The following is a 17132-nucleotide window of genomic DNA, read 5'->3' as shown; positions in this document are numbered from 1 at the left end:
CCAGAGAAAAATTTGATTCGTTAAAAAAAACCTAGTTCTGGACTATGAAAACACAAGTCCTGGCTTGGTATAGGAGCATTATAAACAGTAGGAACCCCTCTGTGGACTCAACCGTCCAGTACTACCTTCAAATCCCGATCCTGAAACTTTTTTTCAAAACTTTCAAGACGCAGGTGTTTATTATGACATAGGGAATGGTTTCTAAGAGATGCAGCTGATTCTTTAAAAAATCTACGGGGGCCAGTGCTTCCTTACTCCAGGATTACCGTGGTTGTTACGTAATAGGGAGGTTAATAGTTTATAATAGGGAGGTTTAATCACTAGATCATGATTCACAACTATTTGAAAATGGAATACCCAATTAGCTGATTGGAAGAACTCACAGTAAAATTGTTTTGGATTTGTCGAGTAGTCAAAATACGAGTGTTGAATAACTGGGAAGGTGAAATTAGGGTGTTCGTTCGTAGATGCCTTGTCAAAAACTATTACACTAATTTTAGTAAATCAATTGGAAACCTACTAAGAGATAACCCCCGACTATAATGTTATAGTCGACTTGGCACCATAAATGGTAATAAAAAATTTAAGTTTTCAAAAAGGACTCATTTATCAAAAGATATAAATCGTAACGCATACCACTGACTACATCCCTTACGTTCAAATTGATAATGTGACAATTAGTATTAATGGAGGTACTTCAGATAAAAAGTTTGGCCAGTGGCTATACACTTTGCAGTTTACCATCAAAAATTTTTGATAGTAAAAAGAAGTGAATATTTTGATTTTCAACCCCATTGTGACAGCACAATCCGGAAATATCCTTTTGACAGCCTAAGGAAGTTAGGATTTTATATTTCCCCTTCTTGTTGTAATGAAATAAAGATTTTCGCCTCCCAGTTGGCTTTGAGGCAATACGGACAGATTCCCTTGAGTAACCTAAATTTAATTAAACACTTTTTAGCAGTATGCGTCCTTAGTAAAATCTAATGGAGACCGCAAAAACTAACTGAAACCTTGTTTCAAACTTGTTTGCAAAACGAAACAGTCCTAATAATTACAAACTTATTAAAAGCTCAACTATTAAAACCAACTACAAAAAAAAACTTTCGTCTTAACGGTTAAGTCTTAACTCTGGTTAAGGGGTCCCAACCACCACGTTAAAGGAGGTGTGCCCCCCGTGCCTCCTGGATCCACCACTTGTATCAGGTCAAAGTTTGAAATAGGCATTTGCTCAAAATAGTTCAACGCTCTAATAACTTTTCTTCCAGGGTTGAACCGCCTTCCCAGCCCCCATGGAAAAGGCTGTGAGTTGTGCAAGTTACTAATTGCCACTTTGACTCTTTGTTTACTTTGATACTTGGATTTACTGATTTACGGGACAGCTTTTGTATATGGGGCAAGTGCTTTAAGATGTGCAAAATGCTTGTTGTTACGTTTATACTTTCATTTCTTGGTTACTTAGTTACTTTGATGTTGTTACTGTGTTTAGACATTTTACTATACTAGTTTAGACATTTTAGTAAGAAGTTGAAAAAAAGTTTGAGTTTAAAAAAGGGAATTCTGAAAAAATTAAAATTTTGGCGATAAAAAACGAAGAGAAATTAACTTAAAAAAAAACTTTCCGGAAAAGAAGTTTTTCAAATTAAATGTCATGTTGAACTTAAGATCTAATTTTTTGAAATCAAGTTCTTATAGTTTTTTCACAGGTTTCTCAAGTTTATTCTTGGTATTCTCAAATTCACCTTGGGATCATTAATTGATTTAACGATCGATAGGTTTGTTTTTCGGTTATTCTTATTGACAAAATCTATCTTTCAAACGTAAATTGATGTACAGGAGCCTGAAGAAGCTCAAACAAACTTTTCCTGGAACTTTGAAAGTCCTTTTATACTGCTTGATTCTATTTTATGCTTCTTACTGTCTAATAGTATGGATTAAAACTTTGCTTTTTTTAAAAAGTTTATTGAGGTTTACAATTATGCTAGGTACCTCAATTAGGACAGGAATCCATTCGCTTAGAAGCTGTTTCTTTACTCAACATAGAATTGCTATATATTTAGTGTGGGTATATTTTAGTTTTTCTTAGGTTTATAGTGATCACCCTCAGCCCCTAAGTGTTCCACCGTATTTTACTTCTAATCAAAAAAGCTTGTATCTTTATAATACAGGAGTCATACTCCAGTTTGTTTTACTCCTTCAATAAAGAAAATATTTTAATGCTGCAATGGTAAACATATTGTATGGAATATGATGCTTGAATCGACTCAAAGGTGCTACTCTTTTGTATTTTGAAATAATATAGTTAAAATTTTCTGGACTGCTTAGAAGTTATCATGAATAAATCTTATCTTACATAAAATTTACGATTAGGCTACTATTGTCTTTGACAACTTGGTTACAGTCAGTCAATTACAAGCAGTAATTGACAAACTAGTATATAGACCTACTAATATTTTACTAATATTTAATTTACTGCTCAGCCGAAGTGGCATACGAAGTTGAACTGGGATCGTGCTAATGTCCCACTATACCTTGCTACGCTAACTGCTTTACTGTCGACCATAAAAGTGCCATATCACCTGCTGCAAACGTTATTTTCCTCGCCTTCAAGTAGAGTTGACCTAAATTGCTATTATTATCTAATTGTCCATTGCCTTAAATCAGCTTCCAAAGCTGCAGTGCCTGTGAATAAAGTTAGGATTGGTACAAGAAAGCCTAATTGGAACGTTGATCCTGAAGTAAAAGGTGCTAAGCAAAAAGCCAAATTTTGGTTACGTATGTGGATATCATGTGACCGACCATCGTCCGGAGCTGTTTTCTCTGTGAAACAAAAGTGTAAACTTGAATATAAGGCCAGTTCGAAGAGAGCACGCTTGAATGCATGGCCAGGCCCCACCGATGAGGCCTCCTGGAATAAGGTTATTAATAGCGAAAAATGTTCCCCATCTACCCTATCTTGTCTCCAGCTAGCTAATTTTGTTGATCATTATAAGCGTGTGTTCAGTGTATTTAATAGTTTTCTTCAGTATTTTTATTATAAGTTGCTTAAACCTCTTTTACCATACCGTCTCCTGCAGGCTCATGTCCAGCCTGTAGCAATATCTGAAATTCGCCGGGCTTTAAGAAAAATTAAGCGTTCAAATAGCCTTGATGGTGACGGCCTTTCTTACCAATTTTTTGCTTATGATTGTCCTGCTCTACTTAACCATCTACAAATATTTTTCCAATCTTGCTTAGCACAGTCGCTTGTTCCTGATAGTTTCCTTTGTGGTCGTGTAACGTCTATTCAAAAGCGAGGCAAGGACCCCACGTATGTGTGAATTATCGTCCCATTACAGTATCGTGTTTCTTAAGTAAGTTGCTTGAACATTTTTCAAACAGTTCGTGGTAACGAACTGTAGTAAGGAGCGACCCGGCTCAATAGTAACCAAAACTCTAAAAAATTGAATTTTGATATAAATAGCTACATCAAAGTAATCGCATTTTAATGCTGATTTTAAATATATAAGTTTCATCAAGTTTAGTCTTACCCATCAAAAGTTACGAGCCTGAGAAAATTTGCCCTATTTAGGAAAATAGGAGGAAACACCCCCTAAAAGTCGTAGGATCTTAGCGAAAATGACAAAATCAGATTCAGCGTATCAGAGAACCCTACTGTAGAAGTTTCAAGCTCCTATCTACAAAAATGTGGAATTTTGTATTTTTTGCCAGAAGACAAATCACGGGTGCGTGTTTATTTGTTTGTTTTTTTTCTTTTTTCTTTTTTTTCTTTTCCCCAGGGGTCATCGTATCGACCAAGTGGTCCTAGAATGTCGCAAGAGGGCTCATTCTAACGGAAATGAAAAGTTCTAGTGCCCTTTTTAAGTGACGAAAAAAATTGGAAGGCATCTAGGCCCCCTCCCACGCTCATTTTTTTCCCAAAATCAATGGATCAAAATTTTGAGATAGCCATGTTGTTCAGCATAGTTTAAAACCATAATAACTATGTTTTTGGGGATGACTTACTCCCCAACAATCCCTGGGGGAGGGGCTGCAAGTTACAAACTTTGACTAGTGTTTACATATAGTAATGGTTATTGGGAAGTGTACAGACGTTTTCAGGGGGATTTTATTTTGTTTGGGGGTGGGGCTGAGGAGAGGGGGCTATTTTGGAGGATCTTGTTTTGGAGGAATCTGTCAAGGGGGAAGAAAAATTCAATGAAAAGGGCGAAGGATTCTCTAGCATTACTATAAGAAAACAATGAAAAATAAACATGAAAACGTTTTTTTCAAATGAAAGGAAGAAGCAGCATTGAAACTTAAAACGAACAGAGATTATTACGCATATGAAGGGTTCTAAAAATACTTTAGCATAAAGAGCGAGGTATTTAGGAGGAGATAAAAACCTCGCTCTTTATGCTAAAGTATTTTTAGTAATTTCAACTATTTATTCTATGGCCTTTCTGATTCAGGGGTCATTCTTAAAGAATTGGGACAAAACTTACGATTTAGTGTAAAGAACGAGGTATTAACGAGGGTACAAACCCCCTCATATACATAATAATAATTAAAGAATATAAAAGTTTGTTACGTAAGTTAATTCTAAAGTTACGTATATTTTTTGCTAATAAAAAAATTCGTTAAAATTAAAATTAATAGTTGCCTTTTTATGTAACGGAAAAATTGCATGGCAACTAGGCCTCCTTCCCCATCCCATATTTCTCAAAATCGAATGATCAAAACTAAGAGAAAGCCATTTAGCCAAAAAAGGAATTAATATGCAAATTTCATTTGAATAGTTTACGTGTGGAGAGTCAAAATCAAACATGCATTAATTCAAAAACGTTCAGAAATTACATAAAAAAAAACTTGTTTTTTTAACTGAAAGTAAGGAGCGACATTAATACTTAAAACGAACAGAAATTACTCCGTATATGAAATAGATTGTTCCCTCCGCAATCCCTCGCTCTTTACGCTAAAGTTTGACTCTTTGCCACAATTCTGCTTTTTAAAACAATTAAAAGCTTTAGCGTAAGGAAAGAGGGATTGCGGAGGGAACAATCTATTTCATATACGGAGTAATTTCTGTTCGTTTTAAGTTTTAATGTCGCTCCTTACTTTCAGTTAAAAAAACAAGTTTTTTTTATGTAATTACTACCAGAAATTGAGTCGAATTGTGATTTTACGCCTTTTCAATTTGGTTTTCGGAAAAGTTTTGGTTGCTCCCATACACATCATGTTTTAAGCCGACTCATGGAAGATGCCGTAAAAACTAAAATGTCTTTATACTGTCTTACTGTTGATATTTCTGGAGCTTACGCCAATATTGTGCACTCTCAGGCTCTATTTTCCCTTGCGTCTTCAGGTGTTAATCCTTCCGTACTAAGTTTATTGTCTTCTTGGTATTCAAAGTCTAAAATTCAAGTTACCTGGAATGGCCAAATATCTGACCCGGTAAAAGTTAACAAGGGAGTTCGGCAAGGTGCCGTATTGTTTCGTAGTATATTTTAATACGCGCTTGCATCGTGCCTGCGTCCCCGTAGAAGTTCTGTTTTTAACGGTAATATTGGTTTGTCTTCTATTGCATATGCAGATGACGTTCTTCTTGTTGCCCGGACTCGCCGTGGATTGCTTTCTAATTTTACTATATTAACCAATGAACTATCTAAGATTGGACTGTCAGTTAATGCGTCTAAATGCGAGTTTATTTGTTTTAATAGCCCTTATGCGGTCGCTCCATTCGTTGCTGGGACTGCAGTTCTACCATGTTCTTCTTTAGTTAGTTGGCTTGGTCTGTGTTTCGGCCCAACACTTTCCACTACCTGTTCATCCCTAGTGAATCATGCCGTGAAAAACCTACGTGTCGCTTACGGAAAAATATCCCCAAACAAAAGCCGTTACAACCGCAACGGTTTCCGCATGATTTATAACGCTTATTGCGCCCCTGTGCTTTTGTTTTAATCAGGCAAGGCTCATCTGTTTCGTAAGAAAGATCGACCTACTCTACGTACGGCTTATTTCAGATATTGCATATTCCTCCTCCGGCTTCCTAAATGGCACCGAAACAAAAAAACAATTGCTCGATTTGGTTTAACTAATGTGCCTTCTCGGATTCGGTCTTCCAGTGATGATTTATGTAAAAAGACTATCAACTTTATTCACGTTTATGACCCTCTGCAGCCTTTTTTCCATATTGATACTGGTTAATTAGTCCATGTTGTTTTTTGTTAGTTTGAATTTTTTCTCTTCGCTGTTTATCGTTTTTGTTCTTGTTTATTTATAATATTCCGTACTTTGTGTTTTTTATACTTTTACGGGTAATAAAGTTCATTCATTCATTCATTCATATTCTCCTTTAGCTGTTCCATAAAAATAAATATTCCTATATTTTTTAATGAAAAAAAAAACTTGTAACTGGTTTAATTTTCAGTAAAAATAAGGAACATCCGAATGACTGCTTTTCAGGAGTTCGTTGCATTTTGAATACACTTTTCCCTATTAAAATTTTGTTCCTCGGTATGTACATCTTTGTGTTCAATGTCCAAGTATCCATCGAATAAACACTGATCTAAAATCTTTTCATCTTTTTTCATAGATATATTCATGAATTGTCTTTCAAAGATTTGTTATCCCTTTTATTTTTTTATCTTTTTGCAGATAGAAAAATGCTACCCGGTTGACTTAAGCAAGAAAAGAGGTCAGGTACTTATCATTAATATGAATACTTTTGACAATGGTTCGCCCAGACAGGGCTCGGAAAGGGATGTTTTGAATTTGAAGAGGCTTTTTGAGGAGTTAAACTTTATTGTAACGGTAGAATGCAACCTCAGTAAAAAGGTGAGTAAATCCACTGAAATTGTATGACATTTATGTATTCTTAATAATATTCATTAATCTTAATATTGAAGTGGCTGAGAAAAAATATACAGCTCATTCAAACAAAGTTCAAAAGGGACCCTCCTCCATTACCTACTAAAAACTAAGACAAATCTGATTGAATATAAAAGAACATCAAAAACTGTAGATGCATTATAGCCTAATATTAAAATCCAAAAAAGGCGGATTTCTCTGGGTACTTGAAAAACAAGAATAAAAAAAACCTAAGATCTCTAGGAAATACATAAGACAAAATGGTTTGGGGAAATAAAAAGAAAGTTGAATTAGGTTCGTGCTCCCAAATCCTAGAAGAATCATTGACCCCAAGATGGAGCCTTATCTTACCCGTTAAGTAAAAAAAATAATAAATTATGCTAACATGAATAAAATTTAATGACCAAAATATATTCTGAAGAAAAAGAATGTAATAGCAAAACAAAAATTCTCGGTTGTGAAACCCAATTTAATCACACTTTAAGGCAAGAAAATAGTGTTTTAGCCTTTCAAGATGTGACATAATCTTGTAACATGTTGCATTTCAGAAAACAAACTTTGAGAAACAGAATTTTTATACTCCTATTAAAGTTAAAAAATGGACACTTAGGGTGGGGGATTGTTGACCATCACGGGCCAGGAAAAAATGTTAAGAATCGACCATTATCTTGATACACGATATAAGTGTTTCCTCCTATATATTCCATTATACGTTCCTTACCTCCAGGTCTTTCCCAATGTAAAAAAAAAACACTCTTATGACTTACTAAAAATAGCTGAAAAAGATATTGCGATGCCAGGATAGGGAAAACGGTTTGAAGTAACCGAAGGCTTTCTACTTACTGGTAATGGTAAAATTCCACTTAATCAGTGAGCATTCCGTTTTCTTCCTCATTATCCCCCTGTTTTTCCTCAGCTGCCTTGTCATGGGTTTTATTGACTATCTTGGGATTTTTGTTGGTAAAACTACCTACCTTATTTTTGAATTTACTATTCGTTGCAAATTATTTTTTAAGAACCACAATTCATTGAAACAAATTAAATATCACACAGGGAAATATCGAATGAGTGAAAAATTTACACCAAAGCAGATTATCAGAGTTTTACTTAGATTAAATAAAAAAAAAACTAATTTTTTTAGCTGAAAGTAAGGAGCGACATTAAAACTTAAAACGAACAGAAATTACTCCGTATATGAAATGGGTTGTCCCCTCTGCAATTCCTCGCTCTTTACGCTAAAGCTTTTAATTGTTTTAAAAAGCAGAATTGTGGCAAAGAGTCGAACTTTAGCGCAAAGAGCGAGGAATTGCAGAGGGGACAACCCATTTCATATACGGAGTAATTTCTGTTCGTTTTAAGTTTTAATGTCGCTCCTTACTTTCAGCTAAAAAAATTAGTTTTTTTTTTATTTAATTTCTGAACGTTTTTGAATTAATGCAAGTTTGGTTTTGGCTCTCCGCACATAAATTATTAAAATGAAATATGTATATTAATTCTTTTTTTTGGCTAAATGGCTTTCTCTTAGTTTTGATCAGACGATTTTGAGAAATAAGGGGTGGAGAAGGAGGCCTAGTTGCCCTCCAATTTTTCGGTTACTTAAAAAGGCAACTAGAACTTTTAATTTTTAACGAACGTTTTATAAGTAAAAAATATACGTAACTTAAGAATTAACTTACATAACAAACTTTCATAACCTTATATTTTTATTATGTATACGAGGAGGTTTGTACCCTCGTTAATACCTCGCTCTTTACACTAAATCGTAAGTTTTGTCCCAATTCTTTAAGAATGACCCCTGAATCAGAAAGGCCGTAAAATAAATAGTTGAAATTACTAAATACTTTAGCATAAAGAGCAAGGTATTTATCTCCTCCTAAATACCTCGCTCTTTATGCTAAAGTATTTTTAAAACCTCTCATATGCGTTATAATCTCTGTTCGTTTTAAGTTTCAATGCTACTTCTTCCTTTCATTTGAAAAACCATTTTCATGTTTATTTTTCATTGTTTTCTTATAGTAATGCAAGAGAATCCTGCGCCCTTTTCATTGAATTTTTCTTCCCCCGTGACAGATTCCTCCAAGGAAAGATCCTCCAACATAGCCCCCTCTCGTTAGCCCCACCCCCAAACAAAATAAAATCCCCCTGAAAACGTCTGTGCACTTCCCAATAACCATTATTAAATGTAAACACTGTTCAAAGTTTGTAACTTGCAGCCCCTCCCCCAGTGATTGTGGGGGAGTAAGTCATCCCCAAAGACATAGTTATTATGGTTTTTGACTATGCTGAACAAAATGGCTATCTCAAAATTTTGATCCGTTGACTTTGGGAAAAAAATGAGCGTGGGAGGGGGCCTAGATGCCCTCCAATTTTTTTGGTCACTTAAAAAGGGCACTAGAACTTTCCATTTCCGTTAGAATGAGCCCTCTTGCGACATTCTAGGATTACTTGGTCGATACGATGACCCCTGGGAAAAAAAAAAAAAAACAAACAAAAAAACAAACAAATAAACACGCACCCGTGATTTGTCTTCTGGCAAAAAATACAAAATTCCACGTTTTTGTAGATAGGAGCTTGAAACTTCTACAGTAGGGTTCTCTGATACGCTGAAACTGATGGTGTCATTTTCGTTAAGATCCTACGACTTTTAGGGGGTGTTTCCCCCTACTTTCCGAAATAAGGCAAATTTTCTCAGGCTCGTAACTTTTGTTGGGTAAGACTAAACTTGATGAAACTTATATATTCAAAATCAGCATTAAAATGCGATTCTTTTGATGTAGCTATTGATATCAAAATTCAATTTTTTAGAGTTTTGGTTACTATTGAGCCGGGTCGCTCCTTACTACAGTTCGTTACCACGAACTGTTTGATACGTGAAGGATCATATAAGGAGAAAGATGTAACAAATTGGCAAAAAGAAGATAGCACAAAATATGTATTCAACCTATAATGAGTGCGTCAAGTTCATCAAGTATGAGTAAAATGTAGGTGTTTTGCACTACAATATTAAATTATACTGTTTGCCTTTATGCATAGTTATTCAAATTTTCCAAAATACAATTAATTACCTATTTTCATATACCTTAGTTAGAAACGTACTTTTTCACGTCAGTTATGGGGTCAACAATATTAAAATTTCTTACACAATAAGAATTGAAGGTCAATACGTGAAAACTTTATATTTCACAAGACAGAAGAAAACTGTGAACCTTTGACTTGTCTGAATTTGTAAATATTGACCTAAAAGCTGCAACATACAGATGATGTGGTAAGGCAACGAAATTGAATAGTTTCGGAAGAATACAAGGGTTGAAGCGTGTCTTATTTGTAAAATTAAATAAAAAAAAACTGAAAGTAAGGAGCGACATTAAAACTTAAAACGAACGGAAATTACTCCGTATATGTAAGGGGATTTTCCTCCTTAACTCCCCGCTCTGCACGCTAAAGTTTGACTCTTTCTCTTAACTCTACTTTTTAAAACAGTAAAAAACTTTAGCGTAAAGAGCGGAGCGTTGAGGAAAAAAATCCCCTTGCATATACAGAGTAATTTCTATTTGTTTCAAGTTTGAATGTCGCTCGTTACTTTCAGTTAAAAACCTGTTTTTTATATTCAATTTCTGAAGTTTTTGAATTAATTTATGTTTTGATTTTGACTTTCTTATAGTTTTAATCGGAAGATCTTGAGAAAAAAGCAGTGGGGGAGGAGGCCTTGTTGCCCTCCAATTTTTTTATTACTTAAAAAGGCAACTAGAACTTTTAATTTTTTACGAACGTGTTCATTAGTAAAAAATATACGTAACTTACGAATTAACTTACGTAACGAACTTCTATATTCGTATGTTTTTATTACGTATATGAGGGGGTTCACCCCCTCGTCAATGTCTCGCTCTTTACACTAAGGCTTAAATTTTGTCCCAATTCCTTAAGAATGGCCCCTGAATCACAAAGGTCGTAGAATAAATAGTTGAAATTACTAAAAATACTTTAGCGTAAACAGCAAGGTATTACGGGGAGGTGAACCCCTATTATGCGTAATAATTTCTGTTCGTTTTAAGTTTTTATGCTGCTCCTTACTTTCGTAAGGAGCTGAAAAAACTTACTTTAGTCAAAAAACTTTTCATATTTATTTTTTCATAGTTTTTATTTAAATAATGCTAGAAAATCCGGCACTCCCTTCCCTGAAATCCTTTCCCCAATGGAGATTTCCTCCATAGAAAGGTCCTCCCAAATAACCCCCCCCCCCAACTTCTCCTCCACCTCCCAAACCAAAAAATCCCTTAAAAACGTCTGTACACTTCCCAATAGCCATTACTATATGTAAACACTAGTCAAAGTTTGTAACTTTTAGCCCCTCCCATGGGGACTGTTGGAGAGTAAGTCGTCCCCAAAGACACAATTATTATGTTTTTTTACTATGGTGAATAAAATGGTTATCTCAGAATTTTAATCCGGTGAAATGGGGGAAGAATATGTAAGGTCACTTAAAAAGCGCACTAGAACTTTTAATTCCCGTTAGAAGCAGTCCTCTTGCAACAATCTAGGACCACTGGGTCGATACAATCACCCCTGTAAAATAAATTCTGACTTTTGGACATAGTACAGGATGCCAAGCCTCACATATTTAGATTGTAGCAACGTAATAATGTTGTTAATATCCAGAATAGCAGAAGACTTTTCTGTTCCTACGTGAAAATCCCATTTTTGTGTCAGTTTTAAGATTTCAGTACAGTGCAAGTTCTTAGAATTCTAGAAATATAGTGGGATACCATGGGTAAGTTTATTTGAGGAAGTTTATTAGCAATAATTTGTGTTTGTTTGAACTTTCCCCTTTACTTCTGTAAGAAAAACATTGTTTATCAAACTATTTTTACAAGGAACACTGCTTCTGCTACTGCTATAAACTCACGGCAGCACCAGGCCGCTTGAGGCTAACACAGCTACGAAAACCCCTCCTGAATCCCAATCCATTCAGAGCCTCCCTTTTCACACCCTCCCAAGAAGTTCTCAATTCACTTAAGTCATTCTATATGACATTATGACCCAACCGTAGACGAACTGCTTTTTGTTTAGCCCTTGACGGTTGGCCAAAAAGGACAATCTTTGGCAATCTGTCATCATTTATCTGCAGAACGAGCCCAAGCCATCTTAACTTTTCTCTCATTATAGCGCAAATGAGCGGGATAGAACCATATTATTCCTATAGTCTACTGTTTGAGATACGGTTGATCAGCCGGGTACCCAAAAGTAACCGCATGGAATTCCTCTGGAAAACATCTCGAAATTCTTCATGCGCGTCTTGGAGTTCCCATACTTCAGAACCTTGTTTTATCACTGTCATCACTGTATCTTCCAATGTTCTAATCTTGGCTTGCAGACGTATACTGCTATTCTTCCAAACTTTTATTTTAACTTAAAAAAAAACACTGGGTATTGACAGAATTTTTTTTTTAACTTCTAGCTTAGCAGTGTTTCCTTGCTCAATATTGGATTTCTTGGATTAATTTTCCGACCAGAAATGACTATTCACTAGCTAATATTATATTTATCACCCCCCCCTACTAAATTATTTCCGAATATAATTTTTTACAACTTTTCTAGCCAGAAATTGCAGCATTTGAAGTTTCAAATATATTAGCAAACAGATTTTGACATAGTTAGTAAACTGAAACATTGTTTTTGCAAGGAAATAATCCGTATGCTATTTTTTAGATATTCCACCATATCTACCTCCACCATAGCCCCCTCCCCTCAACCACCCCCCCCCCCAAACAAAACAAAATCCCCCTGAAAACGTCTGTACACTTCCCAATAATCATTACTGTATGTAAACACTGGTCAAAGTTTGTGACTTGCAGCCCCTCCCCCAGGGACTATGGGATAGTAAGTCATCCCCAAAGACGTAGTTATTCTGTTTTTCAACTATGCTGAACAAAATGGCTATCTCAAAATTTTGATCCGTTGACTTTTGGAAAAAATTAACGTGGGAGGGGTCCTAGGTGCCCTCCAATTTTTTAGTCACTTAAAACGGGCACTAGAACTTTTATTTCCGTTAGAATGAGCCCTTTTTTGACATTCTAGGACCATGTGGTCAATACAATACCCCCTAAGAAAAAAAAAAAAATGAACACGCACCCGCCATCGGTCTTCTGGCAAAAAATACGAAGTTACAGATTTTTGTACATAGGAGCTTGAAACTTTTACAATAGGGTTCTAATGCAATACGATGGTGTGTTTTTTGCTAAGATTCTATGACTTTTAGGGGGTGCTTCCCTCTATTTTCCAAAATAAGGCAAATTTTCTCAGGATCGTAATTTTTGATTTGTACGACTAAATTTGATAAAATTTATATATTTAAAATCAGCATAAAAATACGAATATTTTAATATATCTCTTAGTATCAAAATTCCATTTTTTAGACTTTCGTTTACTATTGAGCCGGGTCGCTCCTTATTTACAGTTCGTTACCGCGAACTGTTTGATTTTGTATCATAGTTCAATATGGTTGGGAAGCTGGACTAGATGAAGAGCCTTCATCTAGTCCAAGTCTGACAAAATATTACTATTAAAAGGTTGGCTAATTTAAGCCCTTCTGAATCGTGTCGTAAGGCTTATGTTAGGTTGAAAATACTCCTAGCGCCTGGTCTCCATGACTTTTACACTAGTGTTTTATGTGTAATTCCGTTAGAGCGAAGTTCGCTTCTTTTCTATGTGTGTTTACACAAGTGAATGAAAATCATTCCCATGGCACAAGACCAAGGAACAAAATTTGTGTTAATAATTTGGTTACGTTTAGGTCTGGGCTTTCTTTTGCTTTCAGAGGGGCTAAGCTATGGAATTCGTTAAATGGGAATATTGAAAATAGTAATTTATGTGAATGTAAAAGGCTTTTGAAGAATGAATTGTTTTCAAAATATGATTGTAATGATTTATGTAATAGGATATATAGCTAATAGATTAAATTGGTATTAAATCATTAAATATGTTTTTTTTAGGTGTGTTAAGGAAGGAGTTGAGTGTGGAGTGTTAAGCGAGTGGCATTGGAGAAAACAATTTTGCTGTTGTGTTTGTTTTTTAACTCCTTCTGAGGTTTATGTTAATTTTTTTTTTTTTTGGATTTGTTTGGTTATCCCTCATCCATATCCCTTATCCTGTGGCATTGGGAGGGGATATGTTTGTGCTAAGTTTCTTGTCAATAATTGTTATTAGATAAATAACAAATAATAATTTGAACAAGAAGTAATTTCTCATAGTTAAATGGCTCAAAGAGATAAATTTTTAAAATAAATACAGATATGAATAATCCACTTAGTTTAGAGTTATGCATCGAGAATTATGCATCGAGAGTCCCTGAGAGAACTTTTTTTTTTTTTTTTTTTTATAAAAGATGTTAACACCCATTAGATGTATTAAAATAGGAATTGATGCTATCCTAGCCTAAGTAAATTACATATAGCAACAGAAAACATTGATATTTACAGACCACTGTAATTCATTATATATAACAATCTAGTTATATACAATACTAGCTGTTGGGGTGGCGCTTCGCGCCACCCCAACAACTAGTTGGTGGGGGCGCTTCGCGCCCCCCCCCCCCAAGCCCCCCCGCGCGCGTAAGTCGTTACGCGCCATAATAGTTACGCGCCATTGTAGTTGTGTCCCTATGTCCCACCTGTGAATATATATATATATATATATATATATATATATATATATATATATATATATATATATGAAAGTGTGAGCAAAATGAATAAATTTTTAGAGGTTTTATGAGTTCAGGGTGCTAAAATAGGCTTGAAAATTAATGTTAAGAAGACTAAGTCACTAAGGTTAGGAATAAGTGAAGATGAACAGGTGACCTTAGGTAACGAAAAGATTGATCAGGTTGGGAGCTTCAGTTACCTTGGTAGTATTATTAGTAAAGATGGTGGGAGCAGTGAAGATGTTAAAAGTAGAATAGCTAAAGCTCAGGGTGTTTTTTCACAGTTAAAAAAAGTTTGGAAGAATAGAAAGATAAGCCTACAAACCAAGATTAGAATATTGGAAGCTACAGTGATGACAGTGGTCAAATATGGCTCTGAAGCATGGACACTCCGAAAAGCAGATGAAAATTTACTAGATGTTTTCCAGAGAAATTGCCTACGGATTGTTCTGGGTACCCGGCTGACTGACCGTATTTCAAACAGTAGGTTGTACGAAAAGCGTGGTTCAATCCCGCTTTCTGGGGCTATAATGAAAGAAAGGTTGAGATGGCTAGGCCACGTTCTACGGATGAAGGATGACAGATTACCGAAGATTGTCCTTTTTGGCCAACCGTCTGGGGCTACACGGAAAGCAGGTCGTCCTTGTCTGGGTTGGGAGGATGTCATAAATAAGGATTTAAAGGAAATGGGAACTTCCTGGGAGGGTGTAAAGAGGGAGGCTTTAAATAGATTAGGTTGGAGGAGGAGCGTGCGTAGCTGTGTTGGCCTCAGGCGGCTTGGTGCTGCAGTGAGTTATTAGTAGTAGTAGTAGTAGTATATGGTTTTAACTACGTAAAACTTGCGAATATACAACATTCTTTGCTGTCCCATTGTCTTTGCATATAAATAGATTGTCAGGTTTACCGACTCTTGAACATGCAACATATAATGGTCCATGGGAAAACAATCTGTATTCAGATCTATACCTCATGATTCTAATGATTGCCCTTGAGCTTTGTTGATGGTGATTGCTAATCGACCATTCCCTGCCCCGGTGTCCCGGTCGTCATTTATATCCCCCTGTTTCCCCCGGTGTCCCCGTTGTAGTTGTGTCCCTGTGTCCCGGTCGTCATTTATATTCCCTGTGTCCCGGTCGTCATTTGTATCCCGGTGTCCCGGTCTGTATATACATTCGTTTTTTAGTTTTGTTTTTCTCCTTTATTTTTTTCCTTTTTTTTTCTTTTTTAGTTTATTTAGATTTTTAGATTTTTTAGTTTTTTTATTAGTTTTTAGTTTTTTTTTCTTTTTAGTTTTTTTGTAGTTTTTACCTTCTTTTTAGTTTTGTTAGTTTTTTTTTTTTTACTTATGTCCTGGTCGTCATTTATACTCCCTGTGTCCCGGTGCTTTGTTGATTGCTAATCGAACATTCCTTTTGTCCTGGTCGCTTTCTCTTTGAGTGTCGTCATTTATTTTTTTCTTTGTCCCGGTCGTCATTTATATTCCCTGTGTCCCGGTCGTCATTTGTATCCCGGTGTCCCGGTCTGTATATACATTCATTTTTTAGTTTTGTTTTTCTCCTTTATTTTTTTCCTTTTTTTTCTTTTTTAGTTTATTTAGATTTTTAGATTTTTTAGTTTTTTTATTAGTTTTTAGTTTTATTTCTTTTTAGTTTTTTTGTAGTTTTTACCTTCTTTTTAGTTTTGTTAGTTTTTTTTTTTACTTATGTCCTGGTCGTCATTTATACTCCCTGTGTCCCGGTGCTTTGTTGATTGCTAATCGAACATTCCTTTTGTCCTGGTCGCTTTCTCTTTGAGTGTCGTCATTTATTTTTTTCTTTTTTAGTTCTTTTAGTTTTTACCTTTTTTAGTTTTTTTTAGTTTTTTAGATGAAATTTTTTTTTAGTTTTTTCCTTTTTTTCTTTTTAGTTTTTTATTGGTTTTTACCTTTATTTTAGCTTATTTTTCAGTTTTTTCCTTTTTTTTAGTTTTTTTTTTATTTTTTATTTTTTTTAGTTTTTTACCTTTTTTTAGCTTTTTTACTTTTTTTATTAGTTTTTAGTTTTTTTGTAGTTTTTGCCTTTTTTTAGTTTTTTCAGTTTTTTTTTTAGTTTTTTATTGGTTTTTACCTTTATTTTAGCTTATTTGTCAGTTTTTTCCTTTTTTTTAGTTTTTTTTAGTTTTTAGTTTTTTTAGTTTTTTACCTTTTTTTAGTTTTTTTAGTTTTTTTAGTTTTTTAGCTTTTTTATTTTTTTATTAGTTTTTAGCTTTTTTTGTAGTTTTTGCCTTTTTTTAGTTTTTTTAGTTTTTTAGCTTTTTTATTAGTTTTTAGTTTTTTTTGTAGTTTTTGCCTTTTTTTAGTTTTTTTAGTTTTTTAGCTTTTTTATTTTTTTTATTAGTTTTTAGTTTTTTTTGTAGTTTTTGCCTTTTTTTTAGTTTTTTCAGTTTTGACGTCACCTGATCCAGTTTTTTCAGGTGACGTCACCTGACCCAAATAGATTGTCAGGTTTACCGACTCTTGAACATGCAACATATAATGGTCCATGGGAAAACAATCTGTATTCAGATCTATACCTCATGATTCTAATGATTGCCCTTGAGCTTTGTT

General features: G+C 34.7%; 1 protein-coding gene across 2 annotated transcripts in view; it reads left to right on the top strand.

Moving 5' to 3' along the window:
• LOC136043419 (caspase-14-like) overlaps window positions 1-17132 on the top strand; it is a 126665-nt gene that overhangs the window by 40378 nt on the left and 69155 nt on the right. For both annotated transcript variants that reach the window (XM_065728329.1, XM_065728335.1), the window contains exon 4: window positions 6637-6816. In XM_065728329.1, coding sequence (XP_065584401.1) covers window positions 6637-6816 — 180 coding nt within the window. The remainder of the gene's footprint in view (window positions 1-6636; window positions 6817-17132) is intronic.

The sequence above is a fragment of the Artemia franciscana genome, chromosome 2 (assembly GCF_032884065.1).
Source record: "Artemia franciscana chromosome 2, ASM3288406v1, whole genome shotgun sequence".
In the NCBI taxonomy this organism is placed as follows: domain Eukaryota; kingdom Metazoa; phylum Arthropoda; class Branchiopoda; order Anostraca; family Artemiidae; genus Artemia; species Artemia franciscana.
The sequence above is the reverse complement of the archived record's forward strand: the minus strand, read 5'-3'. Positions and strand labels throughout refer to the sequence as shown.